Source organism: Equus caballus, chromosome 1 (genome assembly GCF_041296265.1).
Source record: "Equus caballus isolate H_3958 breed thoroughbred chromosome 1, TB-T2T, whole genome shotgun sequence".
NCBI lineage: Eukaryota > Metazoa > Chordata > Mammalia > Perissodactyla > Equidae > Equus > Equus caballus.
In genome coordinates, this window is record NC_091684.1 from 160145955 (window position 1) to 160164515 (window position 18561).

General features: G+C 36.6%; 1 protein-coding gene across 39 annotated transcripts in view; it reads right to left on the bottom strand.

The window, feature by feature from the left end:
* MGA (MAX dimerization protein MGA) overlaps nt 1-18561 on the bottom strand; it is a 153167-nt gene that overhangs the window by 53278 nt on the left and 81328 nt on the right. For all 39 annotated transcript variants that reach the window (XR_011427329.1, XR_011427327.1, XR_011427334.1 and 36 more), the window contains 3 exons: nt 6245-7193; nt 5330-5408; nt 5116-5211 (listed from right to left, as the gene is read on the bottom strand). Coding sequence is in view for 30 of the 39 variants with exons in the window: in XM_023619444.2 (XP_023475212.1) it covers nt 5116-5211; nt 5330-5408; nt 6245-7193 (1124 nt within the window). In the remaining 9 variants the exon portion in view is untranslated. The remainder of the gene's footprint in view (nt 1-5115; nt 5212-5329; nt 5409-6244; nt 7194-18561) is intronic.

Here is an 18561-nt window from a genome sequence, read left to right on the forward strand (position 1 = left end):
CTTACTTGAATTCTGAACCGCCTCCTTCCCCTGAAAGTGACAGCAAGTCTCAAAACAAGATAAAAGCCAAATTTATTTTAAACATACGTATTAATTTTTTAAAAGTTCTAAAAATAGAGAGGTCAAGGGCAGATGGACACTGTTTAAAGTAATTCCCAATTTAGCTTATCTATACTATCCTGAAATGTTTGTTCTGCCAAGAAAATCCTTCCCCAAGTAACAGATACATGAAATCTACACTTAGTTGGTTTCATATGAATGAGAATAACTTTAGCTTGCAGAAAACAAGATAAATCATAATTGGTATCCCAAAAAACCAGAAAATCTTTTCCAAATACGACAATTTAAAGTAAATTATATTTCTAAATGTTTTTGTCTTTTCACCATATTAGGAGCTACTTCTTAAAGACATACTATCACATCACTACAAAAAAGACTAGAAATGAACAAAAGATAACCTTTAGGTTCAAAGACAGAGTCACCTAAGACAATAAACTGTGGCAAAAAATGCCTGCCTCTTGCCAAACCCACTGAAATATAAAGTATCCACAAAAACACACTCAAGAGGAATAAAAAGCTATATAACTAGCCAACACAGAACAAAAAAAGCAGACAAATAGAAATGAAAAACTCCAGCTAACGACACATTTAACAGTACTCTCATGATATTTTTAAATTAACTGAAATAGAACAGTTTTAAATAACTTAAAAGGAAAAGGTAGAGAGCGCTAGAAAGACTGTCACAAAAGAATGTAACATTAACATTGACAAGAGTCCATACTGATATTAAAAAAAATGACTACATAAACAAATGAAGGAGAAAAGACAAATCTTTAGTGAAGAATTCCAAATAATTTATGCAGATACCTCACCCTCAAGAAGGTGGAGCATAACTCCCCACTCATTACATGTGGGCTACCCAGTCACTTCCTTCCAAGAGAGTACAGCATGGAAAGGTCAGTGAAAAATCATGTTGATACGATATACCCTTGATATAATGGGATGAGAATGGCACTTTACTTCTGTGGTCTTCATTCCATGAACACGTAACCTAACTCTAACCATAAGAAAAACATCAGATAAATCCCCACGAAGGGACCTTCTACAAAATACCTGACGAGTACTCTTCAAAATTGCTAAGGTCATTAAAAACAAAGTAAGTCTGGGGCTGACCCAGTGGCGTAGTGGTTAAGTTCACACACTGCACTTCAGCAGGTAGGGGTACACCAGTTCGGATCCTGGGCACAGACCTATGTATCACCTATCAAGCCATGTTGTGGCAAGCATCCCACATATAAAGTAGAGAAAGACGGGCACAGATGTTAGCTCAGGGCCAGTCTTCCTCAGCAAAAAGAGGAGGAGTGGCGGCAGATGTTAGCTCAGGGCTAATCTTCCTCAAAAAAAACAAATAAAAAGTCTGAGAAACTGTCCCAGCCAAAAGGATTCTAAGAAGACACAACTACTAAATGTAATGTGGTTTCCTAGATAGGGTCCTGGAACCAAAAACTAAGGAAATCTGAAAAACGATAGACTTTAGATAATAATAATATATCAATATTGGTTCACTAATTGGAATAAATGTACCACACTAATGTTTGATGTTAATAACAGGGTAAACTGGGTGCATAGTATATGAGTATACTATGTTCTCCATTTTTGTGCAAATCTAAAACTTATATAAAATAAAAAGTTTAGGGCCAGCCCCGGTGGCCTAGTGGGTAAGTCTGGTACGCTCCACTTCAGCGGCCCAGATTCGGTTCCTGGGCGCAGACCTACACCACTCGTCTGTCAGTGGCCGTGCTGTGGTGGTAACTCACATACCAAAAAAGAGGAAGATTGGCGGCAGATGTTAGGTCAGGGTGAATCTTGCTCAGCAAAAAAAGAAAAAAAAAAACAGTTCATTTACAAATTGAGGGGCCAGCCCGGTAGCAAAGTAGTTAAGTTGGCATGCTCCGCTTCAGCAGCCTGGGGTTCACAGGTTCAGATCCCAGGCACAGACCTACACACCACTCATCAAGCCACGCTGAGATGGGGTCCCATATACAAAAAGAGGAAGTTTGGCACAAATGTTAGCTCAGCAACAATCTTCCTCAAGCTAAAAGAGGAAGATAGGCAACAGACGTGAGCTCAGGGCCAATCTTCCTCACACACACAAAAAATGACATAGAATTAGTTTGGTAGCAATGAAGTAGAAATGTTTTTACAAAAATACCTTTAAAGTTCAAAAACAGATGATATTTTCAGGTTGACAGAAAGAAAATAAACCAATTTAGATACAATAAAGGTAGTATAAGAGACAAAAATATAGTACTCTGGAAAACAAAATTAAGAACCCTATTTTATTTTAGCAACAAAACTATCATCAACAACAATAAAAGCATTGTCTCAGGCTTAATTAACATTTCTTCCACAATTTCTAAGCAAGCTCAAAAAGTTTTTCAAGCTGGGCAGCCTGGTGGTGCAGTAGTTAAGTTTCCACGTTCCCCTTCAGCAGCCTGGGGTTCGCCGGTTCAGATCCCGGGTGCAGACATGGCACCACTCAACAAGCCATGCTGTGGCAGGCGTCCCACATATAAAGCAGAGGAAGATGGGCACGGATGTTAGCTTAGGGCCAGGCTTCCTCAGCAAAAAGAGGAGGATTGGCAGCAGATGTTAGCTCAGGGCTAATCTTCCTCCAAAAAAAAAAAAAAAAAAAGCTTTCAAGCTTTTTTCAGCTCAAAAAGATTTTTAACTGCTTATTTTCCAAAGAATATTGAAACTCTACAGTTAATAGAAAAGCAAAGAAATATGACTTTGAACTGAAATTTAACAAAGTACTTCAAGTATCCATTTTTAGAGAGGGATCTGGAAGAACACTTTCATTATCTTCAGAGACCTGGGGTTGGCATCACTCAGGTACTACAAATAGTTAGCCAAATTAACTTATTCTTTTGAAATCCTAAGTCTTAAGAAGCAAAGGTTGGGGTGTGGGGGGAACATCTGTCAAAATAAAACAGAGGAAAAAAATCTAAAATAGAACTCTACCTCACATCTCATGAAAAGTAAGTACCAAATGGATTACAGATCTGGTTTAAAGAACTGAAACTATCTAAGAATGCAGCTGGATTAATTTTCACAATGTAAGAATTAAATGAAAACTTGAACATAACACCAAATGCAGTATCTGTATAGCAGGTCAAACTCTGTCTCACACATGTTTTATTTGGCTCACAGTGCTTTTAAAGCTTTGCCCAAAAAACTAGTATTAGCTGCCACCACTTAAAAATTGAGAGACATTACATAAAAATGACTTCAGCTTCTACTGAACAATGGGAATTTCTGAAAATACTGGGCCCACATTCCCATATGACAACAATCCCCTGATGTGACTGCCCCTTTAGAAGAGGCACCTGTGCTCCAGCTCATCAGAGTCCAACCCCACCAGCAAGTTCAGGTTCATTTCACTTTATTTATGTTACCTGCTTAGTTTCCATAAGTATTTGCCTTTGAACTTCATTATACACAGAAAAAATTTACAGATTTGACTAAAATGTCTATAAGAGAAGGAAAAAACTAAAACTTTAGCCAACCAGGAAATGGGCAAACACACCAGAGCAAAAAGACCAGCAGGGAGCAATGAATATATTTAAATCTAGAATTAAGACTAAAACGAATGCAGGGATTAGGCTGAAAGAACACAATATAAATGTCATAATATTTATACATTATCAAAGTACATTACCAACAAAAGATGAAAGTAGGAGAGGGAAAAAAGACAAAGGATAAGTTAACTTACAGGGGGAAAAGAACATTATTTAAATAAAACGGCAGAAGTGAAAGCTGACAATAAACGATAGCAAATGTTATTACCAGCAAGACTACTGTGATATGACTGTGATGGTCCTTATAATCTTTAGTATCCAGTCCTTATCACTTAGATTGAGATTTGCAAACTTTAAGATCACACTGTCACACAAGCCATCTCATATTAAAGCAAAAGTTCTTCAGGTATTACCTTGATTTAGAAACTGAACGATTATTTTATAAATCAACTTTTCATTTGTTAGTATATAATGCTTAGACTCTCATATAAATTATCTACTATATAATGTAAATCAGCTAAATAGTCCTTTGAAAACAAAACTGACTAACAGTCAAAAACACAATAAACTACTCCAAGAAGCACAGCTAAAATCAAAGATTTAAGAAACTAAAACTTAGGGGGCCAGCCCTGCGGCCGAATGGTTAAGTTTGCGTGCTCTGCTTCAGCAGCCCAGGGTTTCACCAGTTCGAATCCTGGGTGCGGACATGGCACTGCTCATCAGGCCATGCTCACATGGCACCCCACATGCCACAACTAGAAGGACCCACAACTAAAATATACAACTATGTACTGGGGGGCTTTGGGAGAAAAAGGAAAAACAAAATCTTAAAAAAAAAAGAAACTAAAACTTGGGGCATGGCTTACAATCTTTCATTTACAGTGCAAACAGGAAAATCAGTAGTTACTACGATGGCAGTAAGTACAGATTTCATTATTTTAAAAAAAGGATTAAGTGATGTAATCAAAGTCAAGATAATCTATTACAACAAAATAGAGATAATAATGAAAATTTTAAAATAAGTCCCAAGAAATATATGAAACATATAAAATATGTTTACAGCCACACGAGAAAGAAAAGTATTCTTCTATTTACACACTCAAATATATTACTAAGTGCTTAAGAATAAGTAGGACCCTCCCCTCAAAAAAAACACAAAAACAAAAGCAACCAAAATTTAAAGATGAGAAATAGAGGGGAAAATACTGGGATATAGGAAAGAAAAGAGAAAACACCACTTTCTTGATACATTTTTTTAATGCATAAGATATTATGCTTCACAAGTAAATTTCTCTTACGCTAAAAAAGACCTAGACATGTTTTTAAGTTAAAGGGAAGAGTCATGGACAGAGAGAAGACAAAAATGTAAGCTTAGAGAGGCGCTGAAAGAAATGAAATCAAGGATGGGGGAAAGGAGACAAAACAGAAAAAGGGGGAAGGAGAAAAAGGAAGAGGGGGAAGAGATGGGAAGCAGAGAAGAAAGAGAATAAAATTAAAAGTTGGCTTGTATCTTTTTTTTTTTAGAGAATATTACCTTCTTGAAGACCAGGATGTATCACCTGCTTGTGCCGCAAGGCCTTCAAATCTTCTATCAATTCCTTTTCCAATTGGGAAATTCTTGCTCTGCAACCTACTCAGAAAACAATGATAAAATAAGCTACTATATCCTACAGAAAAATGAACATTGCATCTTCCACTTCTGGAGCCAAATCCCAAATAGATCTTTTTTTTTTACTATTAGGTAATACCTGGGTCATTTGTGGTTGATGCCTGAAGACTACAGGGTTCTTCTGTTGTCCCATCAACTGCATGAATGTCTAGAGCTTCCTATATTAAAAAAACAAAAAACAAAAAAAACAAAAAACAAACAAAAAGGTCATATATGACTTCTAAAAGCTTAAAAGTAAACTAGGAACATTTTTTTCCTTTGGATACTTTAGGGTATTTTCTAAATATTCTAAACATTACTTTAATAATCAGAAAGAAAAAAAGAGAGCAAAAAACCTGAATATAACATATTCAGATAAATGACCTAAAACTATATTTGTACCCATTTGCATACTGATTTCTTAGAGCCTATGTAAAGACAGCTTTCTCAGCAATTAACAAGGGGGGAGGAAAAGACCAGGTAGAGAGAATTCAACCTCTGTGTAGCCAGTTTAGAAACACTAAGCTTCTATAAAAATCTGAAAGAAAAATAATCTGGTTCAAGAGTAAAAGAAAGAAACTATCGACATGTAAGATAGCAGAATTAAGAAGCCTACTAATACGTGGTTCTCCAATGTACTCTTCTATTGCTGATGTAAATCAGGGGATAGGGCGCCCCAAAAGAGTTAGTAAACTTTTCATGTATTCATGCTTTTTTAAAGTCCATAATAATGAAAATTTGAGTAAGACCCAAAGATTTTAAAAATTCAACCTAAACACAATGCAAAAATCATGAACTGAGATCAAAGCAGACATAATTTTTTAAGTCCATTCAAACAAAATATCTTAAGTGATACCTGTTAACTAAACCAAACATTATGGAGACGTTCCCCTCTCCAGGCACGCAAGCTTACATAATGGATGCACTCACAAAAACTAGATTCTAAGTTATCAAAGTATACAACTCAAGAATGACTATTTGCCCTTAGAAAGAATGCTGAAAATGACAATCTTACCTTCGATTCAAAGGAAACAAAGAGAACACCATCCACGTCTTCCAGATCAGGCTTCACATCTGGAAAGGTACTCCCAGGACCCAGGGGAGTGTTCTTCGTAGAAGTTAAAGATTTTCCTGTGTTTTTAGGCGGTCGCCCTGCCTTAGAGAGTTTCAATTTTCGTGGCCTTCCTCTTTTTCCAGGTACATTTAGAGGGGAATTCTGATTAGCATTCACAGCCTTGGAGGCTGTTGAAATCTTAAGCATAGTTGCTCTCTTTCTGCCTAAGTCCTCTTTTCCTAAAAATGAGTCCCCAGTTGAACTCTTTGAACTGTCAAGTATTGTTTCTGTGTTGAAGCTGTCAGATATATCAGGATATTTCCATTGAGGCTCTTTAAGTGAGGGATATTTCTGTACCACTCTGAGATCTGGTGAATGTTTTCTAAGACCATTTTCTGATTCTTTGCCTAAGCAGAAGCCAGTCTCATTGGAATTTTCAATGTACATAGGCAAATAGTCTAACTCTGTCAACACAGAAGATTTATCCTTTCGAGATGTGGAAAGCATGTTATCAGGGAGCTCAGAAATCTTCACTGTGCTTTTGGTGACAGCACAAGGCTCCAGATAGACTACTGGCATCTTTCCAGCATCTAATTTGAACATTTTGGCTTTAGCAACACCTGATGGGCTGTTTGGTAGCCATTTAGAAGACGGATGGTCAGCTTCTAGGTTATCAACTTTATTGTGCCTCTTTAGCTGTTTTTCCAGTATAGGATCATCATCACTGTTGGAGTATACATCTGTTTCCTCATCTGTCTCTTCCTGTTTCACAGTGACCCCTTCTGGGCACTCACCAAGTCCATATTCATAATCATCTAGTGGTTCCTCTTTAATGACAACATTGAAGTTTCCATTCGGGTCTAATGGTGATGCTACATGAGAGCCGTCTTCAAAATTGTTGGCAACAAGACTGGAGATACAGGGGAGGTAGGGTTAAAAAGGACAGAACTATCCATAAATAAGACTCAAGAGAAAAAAAGATTCCTGGAAACCAAGCGACACATCAGATTTCACAAGCCATTCCTCAAAAAACACTCTGTTTAACATAAGATTCTCAAAAGCAGTTTATCAACATCATAGTTTTACATTTTCTGTCCATTTCTCACAGAAAATATATAAAGAGTAAAGCTTTAACAAGTGCCCCTCTTATCACTAAATCAGAAAGCAAGATATAACACTTGTTTTCCTAATGGTATTTTTCAAATGAACTCAATTTTGAAAGTCACCTGGCACTGACCCAAAATCAAACTATAGAAATCAATCTACACATTGATTACCAAGTGCAGTAAAAGCAAACAAAAGTCCACTGCAATTACAAATTGCAATAAACATCAGGAAAGGCCTTTTAAACTTCCCGCTAATTTTTCTCTTCTTTTTTAAATTGAGATAAAATTCATATAACATTTTAACCATTTAAAAATGTACAATCCAGTAGTTTTTTAGTTTATTCACGATGGTGTTGCCAGGTGAGTTTTCTATTTTAAAATAGGGAAATTCACTTTCAATATAAAGAATCCACCTTAATTATTCCAAAATCAAAGGGTAGGGTAGTTGAAGGCAAGTACATATGACCTAGGTAGATCTAGTGTTCATAATTCATTAAAAAAATAAAATCATCTTTTTAGTTTCTCCCTCCTCCCAACTAACCATTGAAAGTATACAAACTGTACCAACGTATCTTGAGGACATGCTAGAACTAACTAACCCAATTAAAGTCATTGTCTTTGTAAAACTTTCATTTATCTCAAATATGCACAAGCAACCATTCTGTCAATGTACAGTTACTTGTTCCTTGCATGATTTACTTAAGATCTTGACCTTGCTCAAAAATCTTTCAATGGAGGATGTTCGCTTCCAGTTAGAATGTGGGAGATCACAAAACCATCACTTCCATCATAACAATGAGAAAATACCAGATAAATTAAAAACCTTCTTTTTCTTTAAAGCCATGGAAGACCTTTGGACACAAATAAGTCTAAATGAACTGAATTAGAAAAAGGAACCAGTCTTCTCTACGTGACTGCAGATTGCCAAAATTTTTCAACCCTGAGTAGCATTTACACTGCCTGAAGCACAAGTGAACAGAGAAAAAAGTAGCTATAGGCAAAAGATCTTTGCTGGGACACAAAGAAGTCAGGCAAACTTTTAATGCCTGAGTATGGACAGACTAGAATCAGGAGAACCCCAAACAGAAAATTAGTCCTTGCTCCCACCAACTATCCTCCAGGGGATTTCTGCAGAATAAGCAGCAGTGATGCAGGAAACATGGCATGAAAACAGAGAACTTGGAGTCTCCCAGCGCTTAGATCCCAAGGTCACATCAGACAGAGGAGTCCAACGCCACCCTTAACACATCTGAAACCCAGAAGTGAGCTGAAATTAACTAAAGCAAATCACCTAAAGAATAGAAAAGAAAAAAGAAAAGAGTGTCAGACACCTGTGGAACACCACCAAATGATCTAACATACTAGTAACAGCACTTCCAAAAAGGCAGGAGAAAGAAAGGAGAAACATTTGAAAAGAAAATGAAAAACATTCCAAAAGCGAAAGATTTTAACCTAACTTCCAAGAAGCTCAGCAAACACCAAGGATAACAAATGCAAAGAGAGTCATAGATAAGCACATAAAGATCAGGTTGGTGAAAATTAAAGATCAAAAGAAAAACCTTATAAGCAGCAGAGAAAAAAGACACACTACACGGGAGGACTAACAATGAGAATGCCACACGCTGACTACTCATTTGAAACAATATATGCCAGAAAACAATGGAAAGACACTCATCATGAAGTATTTGAAGAATCAACCTAATGTTCTAAGATCTACCAAAAGAAGTCTTCAAGGCTAAAGACATTTTCAGATAGCTGACAGAATTCAGACAGCACAAGAAATATCACCTCCTAAGATAAGAAAAAAGACAAGGATATTGGCTCTCATCACTTCTACTCAACTGTACTTAGAGGATCTACCAGGGTGATTAGGCAAGAAAAAGAAATAAAAGACATCCAGATTGAAAAGGAAGAAGTAAAATTCTCCATTCACAGATGACATTATCTTGTATATAGAAAAATCCTAAAGACTACATTAAAAAACTACTGCAACTAATAAATGAGTTTGGCAAGACTGCAGGATCCAAAATGAATACACACATGCAAAAATTTTATTTCTACACATTAGGAATAAACAAAACAATTTCATTTACAATAGCATCAACAAGAATAAAATACTTAGGAATAAATTGAACCAAAGAGGTGTAAGACTTTTATACAGGAAACTACAAAACATTGTTGAAAGACATTAAATATGACCTAGATAAAAGGATAAATATCCTATGTTTATGTACTAGAAGATTTAATATTGGTAAGAGAGCAATACTCTCTGAAAGTGACCTGGAGATCCAACACAATCCCTATCAAGATCCCACCTGCGATTTTTGTGGGAATTGACAAGTTGATTCTACAATTCATATGGAAATACAAGAGAGCTCAAAATAACCAAAAACATGTCAAAAAATAGGAACAAAATTCTTTGAGGACTCATACTTCTCAATTTCAAAACTTACTATAAAGTTACAGTAATCAAAACAGTGTGATATTGGCATAAGGCTAAACATACAGATTAACTGTACAGAATTCAGAGTCCAGTAATAAACACCCACATTTATACCAACTGATTTCAACTGGCAAGGATGCCAAGACAATTCAGTGGGAAAAGAATGGGCTTATCAACACTCAAAATTTCTTGCATACAAAAATTTGTACACAGATTTCACAGCAACATTATGCATAATAGCCAAAAAGTGGAAACAACCTTAATGTCTACCAACTAATGAATGGATAAATAAAATGTGGTATATCCACACACAGAGTATTATTCAGCAATAAAAGGAATGAAGTACAGATACATGCTATAACATGAATGAACTTTGAAAACACTATGTAAGTAAAAGAAGCCAGGCACAAAAGACTACATATTATATGATTCCATTTACACAAAATGTCCAGAATAGGCAAATCCAGAGACAAAGGAAAAAAAAAAAGTTGCATATGGTTGGGGTGGGGTTGATGAGTGACTGAGGGAAAATAGGGAGTGACTAGCAGAGGGCACAAAGTTCCTTTTGGGGGTGATGAAAATGTCCCAAAAATGACTGTAGTCATGACTGGACAAGTCTGTGAATATACTAAAAACCAGTGAACTGTACACTTTAAAAGGGTGGAATTTTTTTTGAGGAAGTTTAGTTAGCCCTGAGCTGACATCTGTGCCCAACTTGCTCTACTTTATATGTAGGACGCCTAGCACAGCACAGCTGGATAGCAGTGTGTAGGCCCACACCCGGGATCCAAACCGGCAAACCCTAGGCTGCTGAAGCGGAGCACGTGAACTTAACCACTATACCAGCAGGCCAGCCCCTAAAAGGGTGAATTTTATAGCTGTGAATTACATCTCAATTTTTAAAAAGTTAAAAGAAATATTAAAGGAAGTTCTTAGGAAATGAACCAATATGAAAATGGATCCAGAAACAAAAGAAAAGACCGAGGAAAAATAAATATTTGAGTAACTATTAAAGGCTTTTCCTTATATTTCTTTAAATGACTACTGGCTATCTAAAGCAAATAAAATAATGTTTTAGGAGTTTATATAACATATATATAAAGACATGAACTATAAGGACATGAGCTGTTCATGAACTGTTAGAATAATCCAATTCTACTTGATAAGTTATTTATGCACATTTTAATCTCTATAACCACTGCTATGGATTGAATTGTGTCCCTCCCAATTTCATACATTGAAGCTCTAACACCCCATGTGACTGCAGATGGAGAGGGTCTGGAGGAGGTAATTAAGGTTAAATGAGGTCATAAAGGTGAGGAGTCTCTCCTCCCCCTATATGAGGACACAGCTAGAAGGCAGCTGCCTAGAAGCCAGGATGAAAGCTCTCAGCAGAAACTTAACCCTGCCAAAACCATCAACTTGGAGTTTCCAGCCTCCAGAACTATGAGAAAATAAATTTCTGTTGTTTAAGCCACCCAGTCTACAGTATTTCGTTACATTAGCCTGAGCAAACTAATACAAACACCAAAAAAAAAAAAAAAGCCTACAGAAGTATAGCTGAAAACCAACAGGCAATACAAATACAATTTTTAAAACTCAATTCAAATGAAAACAGGGAAGGATAATCAAAGAACAGATGAGAGAAACAATACAGCAAGAGGAAATGCTTAAAACCCAGCCATACCAGCAATAACACTAAAAAGTAAATGAATAAAACAGCCCAATTAAATGTCAAGAGATTTTAACAGCAGACAACGTCCCAACTATAAGCTGCTTAAAAGAACCACAATTTAAACAAAAAGACACAGACTGAAAGGAAAAGAAGGGAAAAAGATACAACCATGCAAACAGAAAATCAAGAAGAAAGAAAACAAAGTAAACTTTAAAACAAGAGTACCATCAGAGATAGAGACATTATAAAAATTTTATGGGCTCAATTCATCAAAAAGACATAACCCCAAATGTACGTGTACGTTATCATATAGTTTCAAAATATCTGAAGCAAAAATTTATAGTGCTAAACAGAGAAACAGACTAATTTACAACTGTACTGGGAGATTTTAACACACCTTTCTCAGTAACTGATAAGACAAACAAACCAAAAAAAAAAAAAAATTCAGTAAGGAGATATAAGAATTAAACAATACTATCAATCGAACTTACCTGACAAGACTTTATAGAACACTATATCCAACAACTGTACAATACATACATCATTTTTCAAGTATATAAGAAGCATTAATCAAAACAGACCATATGCTAGACAATAAAGCAAAGTTATGATAAATTTCAAAGGTTTTAAGTCACATGTTCTCTAACAACAATAGAATCAAACTACAAATCAATAGCAACTATCAACAGAACATATCAAAATTTGTAGGATGCACCTAAAGCAGTGCTCAAAGGGAATAATATAGCTTTAAATAAAACATCTAAAAGCAATTATCTTAGTTAGGGGTTGATAAACTTTTAAAGGGCTAGATAGTAAAAATTTTAGGCTTTGAAGTCCACATGGTCTCTATGCAACTACTCAACTACGCTATTATAGCATTAAAAAAAATCCACGGACAACACATAAATATGCATAGCCTGTTCTAACAAATGGACACAAATTTGAACTTTATATAATTTTCATGTGACAAAATATTATTCTTCTTTTATTTGTTTTTCCCCCCCAATCATTTAAAAATATAAAAACCATTCTTAGTTTGTAGGCCAAAAAACATAAACAGTGAGCTAGGTATGGTCCATGGGTCTTAGTCTGCTAACTGCTAGGCAAATTAAACAAAAAGAAAACAGAAAGAAGGAAATAAAGATGAGAGGAAAAAATCAATAGAAAACAACAGAGAAATGGAATCTGTGATTTGAAACCTGCCAACAAAGAAAACTCTGTAGCTTCCCGGATGAAGTCTATCAAACACATAAAGAAAAAATACCAATATTGCACAAACTCAGAAAATACAGGAAAATGCAACACTTTACAACTTGTTTTATGAAGAAAGCATGACCCTGAAACCAATGTACCAGAAATAAAACTACAAACAAATACCCCTCATGAATTCAGGTGCAAAAACCCCCAACAAAATATTAGCAAAGTGAATTTGGTAATATTAAAAAAGATATTATAACCAGGTAGTATTTATCCCAGGAATGCAAGGATAGTATACTATTTCAAGCCCTCACCCTCGCCCTCCAAAAGAATCAATCAATGTAACTAAGCATATTAACAAAATAAAGGGAGAAAAACATATGACACCCTCAATGGATACGGGAAAATCATTTGATAAAATTCAACACTCTTTCTTAACACCACTCAGGAAATTAGGACTAGAAGGAAAGCTTCTCAATGTGATACAGGGCATTACAAAAAACCTACAGCCAACATCATAATATCCAACAAGATATGTCAAATGATTTTCTCTAAGATCAGGAGACATGAATGACCAGTCTCAAAATTTAGTTAAAACATAGTACTGAAAGTCCAAACAGGGCAATAAGGCAAGAGAGCTTACAGGTGTAAAGATTGAAAAGGAAGAAGTAAAACTAACTTTGTTCAGAGACAACATAATTGTGTATGTAGAAAATCCAAAGGAATTACAAACTAGTAAGTGAATTCAACAAAGTCATCAGATACAAGATTAATATAAAAAAATCAGTTATATTTCTATATACTATCAGAATTTGGAGGCTTACACTACCAAATTCCAAGATTTATTGTAACTACTGTCATCAAGACCGTATGGTATTGGCAAAAGAATAGACAAACAGATGGAAGAGAATTTAGTCCAAAAATAGACCCACCCATATATAGTCAGCTGATTTTCCAAGGCACAAGTGCATTTTAATGGGGAAAATAAAGTCTTTCAATAAATGATGCCAGAAGCACCTAGATATCTGCATGGATAAAATATGAGCCTTGACCTCCACCCTCACACCATACACAAAAATTAAGCCAAGAAGGATTACAGACTTAAAAGTAAAAGCTTGTGGCCAGCCCTGTGGCATAGTAGTTAAGTTCACGCAGTCCACTTCGGCAGGCTGGGGTTCACAGGTTTGGATCCCAGGCACAGACCTACACACCCCTCATCAAGCCATGCTGTGGCAGTGTCCCACATATGAAACAGTAAGACTGGCACAGATGTCAGCTCAGGGACAATCTTCCTCAAGCAAAAAGAGAAGACTTGGGGCCAGCCCGGTGGCGCAGCAGTTAAGTTCGCACGTTCCGCTTCTCGGCGGCCTGCGGTTCACCAGTTCAGATCCCAGGTGTGGACATGGCACCACTTGGCACACCATGCTGTGGTAGGCGTCCCACATAGAAAGCAGAGGAAGATGGGCACGGATGTTAGCTCGGGCCAGGATTCCTCAGCAAAAAAGAGGAGGACTGTCAGTAGTTAGCTCAGGGCTAATCTTCCTCAAAAAAAAAAAAGAAAAGAAAAAAAAAGAGAAAGACTGGCAACAGATGTCAGCTCAGGGCCAATCTTCTTCACCAAAAAAAGAAAAAGTAAAAGCTAAAACAACTTCCCGTTTTCAAAAATTTCACTTAACTGGTGGAAACAGCTCTTTATCCGTTTTTCTTTTAACAGCTTTATTGTATAAGTTACACAACATAAAATCCACCCATTTTAAGTGACGACAATGATTTTCAATAAATTTATTTTGCGATCATCACCACAATCCAGTCTTCCTTTATGTCTTTAAAGGTTAAGCAAAACAACCTTTCTCTTTTCCCTTTCCCTATTATCTGTTTTTATGTATATTCATATATAAATGCCATTCTCTATTAAGTAACTTAGTATATTCACACTTAATGATTCTCTCATTATCTTCACATTTCAAGACCCTAACGTCCAAAGTGTAAGAAAAAAATCTCTACCTTCATTTAGCCATATGACCCAAATTTTGTTTGCCATAGCTGCGAACCTCATAAAGCTAGTTCTTGGCTGCTACTGCAATGACTACTTCCACATCATCCTGAGGAATGAAACTTGCTAAGTTAGAAACGTTCACAGAAAGTCTCTCTCCTTATCTTCCAATAAAACCTTTATGCATAATGCATGAAATTTGTCTTGGCAAGAAGATTTTGCAAACAATCCTAAAGTTTCACACTTCTATGAAGTCTCTATCCAAATAAATTAGATCAAAGATTATCTAAGCAAGAATATGGGCAAAATCAATGTAGTACACATCAATTAATTCAAAGAATTACACTTTTTTTTTGGCAGTACGTAATCAATGCAACAAATAAATAAGACATATACCAGCCACTCTGAGACACACTTAAAAAGCTTTAAGTGCCATAGATAAACTCGTTCAGCGAACATTTGCCAAGCACCTACAATCTGTCAGACACATTTTGTTGAGCACAGGGATTACCAAAGTAAATAAAGCACAGTCCCTACATTCAAGGAATGTAGACAATACAGACATAGTGCAGACCAGTGCAGGAGACAAGTAGACAATACAGGTATATCTCATTTTATTGCACTTTGCTTTACTGTGCTTCACAAATACTGGGTTTTTTTTTCACAAATTCAAAGTTTGTAGCAACCTTGTGTCGAGCAACTCTACTGGCACCATTTTTCTCACAGCATGTCTGTCTCACATTTTGGTGATTCTCACAATATTTCAAACTTGGTCATTATTATATTTGTTATGATGATCTGTGATCAGTGATCTTTGATGTTACTAGTTAATTATTTTGGGGCTCCATAAACCATGCACATACAAGACGGTGAACTTAACTGATAAATGTGTGTGTTCTGACTGCCATTCCCCTTGTCTCCCTCTCCTCAGGCCTCCCTATTCCCTGAGATACAAGAAGATTAAAATTAGGCCAATTAATGGCCTCTAGTGTTCAAGTGAAACAAAGAGTTGCACATCTCTCACTTTACATCAAAAGCTAGAAATGATTAACCTTAGTGAGGATGGCACGTCGACAGCCAACACAGGCCCAAAGCTAGGCCTCTTGCATCAAGTAATTAGCCAACTTGTGAATGCAAAGAAAAAGTTCTTGAAGGAAATTAAAAGTGCTATTCCAGTGAACATACAGATGATAAGAAAGCAAAATAGCCTTATTGCTGATATGAAGAAAGTTTTAGTGGTGTGGACAGATCAAAGTAGCCACAACATTCCCTTAAAACAAAAGCTAATCCAGAGCAAGGCCCTAACTCTCTTCAACTCTATGAAGGCTGAGAGAGGTGAGGAAGCTGCAGAAGAAAAGTGTGAAGCTAGCAGAGGTCAGTTCATGAGGTTCAAGAAAAGAAACTGCCTCTGTAAAAGTGTAAGATGAAGCAGCAAAAGTGCTGATGTAGAAGCTTCAGCACGTTTCCAGAAGATCTACCTAAGAAAATCAATGAAGGTGGCTACATTAAAAAACAAATTTTCAATGTAGACAAAACAGAAGAAGATGCCAGCTAAGACTTTCATAGCTAGAGAGGAGAAGTCAATGCCTGCCTTCAAAGTTCCAAAGGACAGACTGACTCACTTGTTAGGGGCTAATGCAGCTGGAGACTTTAAGTTGAAGCCAATGCTCATTTACAATTTCGAAAATCCTAGGGCCCTTAAGCATTATGCTAAATCTACTCTGCCTGTGGCTCTATAAATGGAACAACAAAGCCTGGATGACAGCACATCTGTTTACAACATGGTTTACTGAATATTTTAAGTCCACTGTTGAGACCTACTGCTCAGGAAAAAAAGGACTCCTTTCAAAATATTACTGCTCATGGACAGCGCATCTGGTTACCCAAGAGCTCTGATGGAGATAGATGTACAATGAGATTAATGTTCTCGTGCCCGCTAAGACAACATCCATTCGGCAAGCCCATTGATCAAGGAGTAATTTTGACTTCCAAGTCTTATTATTTAAGAAATACACTTTGTAAGGCTACAGCTGCCATAGACAGTGATTCCTCTGATGGATCTGGGCAAAGTCAATTGAAAACATTCTGGAAAAGATTCACCACTCTAGATGCCATTAAGAACATTCATGATTCACGGGAAGAGGTCAAAATATCAACCTTAACAGGAGTTCAGAAGAAACTGATTCCAACCCTCACGGATGACTTTGAGGAGATCAAAACTTCAGTAGAACAAGTAAGTGCAGATGTGATAAAAACACCAAGAGAACTAGAATTAGAAGGGGAGCCTGAAGATGTGACTGAACTGCTGATGATAAAACTTTAAGAGCTTCATGCTTCTTATGGATGAGCAAAGAAAGTGGTTTCTTGAGATGGAATCTATTCCTGGTGAAGATGCTATGAAGACAGTTGAAATGACAGCAAAAGATTTAGAATATTACATAAACTTGGCTGACAAAGCAGTGACAGGGTTTGAGAGGCCTGACTCCAATTTTGAAAGAAGTTCTACTATGGGTAAAATGCTATCAAAGAGCATCACATGCCATACAGAAATTCATGAAAGGAAGAGTCAATCAATGCAGCAAACTTCATTGTTGTCTTATTTTAAGAAATTGCCACACTCAACCCAACCTTCAGCAACCATCACCCTGATCAGTCAGCAGCCATCAACATCAAGGCAAGACCCCTACCAGCAAAAAGATTACAGCTCAAGACTCAGATGATGGTTAGCATTTTTCAGGAATAAATTTCTCTTAATTATGTACATTGTTTTTTTAGACATGGTGCTTTTGCACACTTGATAGACTACAGTATAGTGTAAACAGAACTTTTATATACACTGGGAAACCAAATAATTTGTGACTCGCTTTATTGCAATATTTGCTTTATTGTGGTGGTCTGGAACCAAACCCGCAAAATCTCCAAGGTATGCCTATACAGCGTATTTAATTTAATACAGGCTACAACAAAGACATGTACATCAGAAGAACCCATAACATAATGTCTTCCATGAAACTGGTGCTTATTAGACTAACAGGAAAAAAAGAGATCTACTGGGAAAAGGGAATGTAGAGTGTGAAAGAAAAAAAAAGCTCTTGGAAATTGCAATCTGACAGATGCAATAAAAATTTCAGTAACTTAGAAGCTAAATCAAGGAAATCTTACATAAAGTAGAGCAAAAAGATAGGAAATAAAAGATTATATATGATAATCAATCCATCCAACTGTCAGGAGTTTAAAAAAAAAAAGAAAACAGAAAAATGAAAGTGAAAAAATTATCAGAGAAATAATACTAAAAATGTTCCTAGAACCAAAGAACATGAATTTCTTAATTGAAAAAGCATAACACAGGGGGCCAGCCCAGTGGCACAGTGGTTAAGCTCTCGCACTCTGCTTCAGTGGCCCAGGGTTCCCAGGTTTGGATCCCAGGCACAGACCTACACACCCCTCACCAAGCCATGCTGTGGCAGCATCCCACACACAAGAGAGAGGAAGACTGGCACATATTTTAGTTCAGGGACAATCTTCCTCAAGCAAAAAGAGGAACTTAACCCCATGGCCGAGCGGTTAAGTTCGTGCACTCCGCTGCAGGCGGCCCAGTGTTTCGTTGGTTCGAATCCTGGGCGCGGACATGGCACTGCTCATCAAACCACACTGAGGCAGCATCCCACATGCCACAACTAGAAGGACCCACAACAAAGAAAATACAACTATGTACTGAGGGGCTTTGGGGAGAAAAAGGAAAAGAATAAAATCTTTAAAAAAAAAAAAAAAAAGAGGAAGATCGGCAATGGATGTTAGCTCAGGGCCAATCTTTCTCACAGAAAAAAAAAAGAAAGAAAGAAAGAAAAAACATAACACGATGAG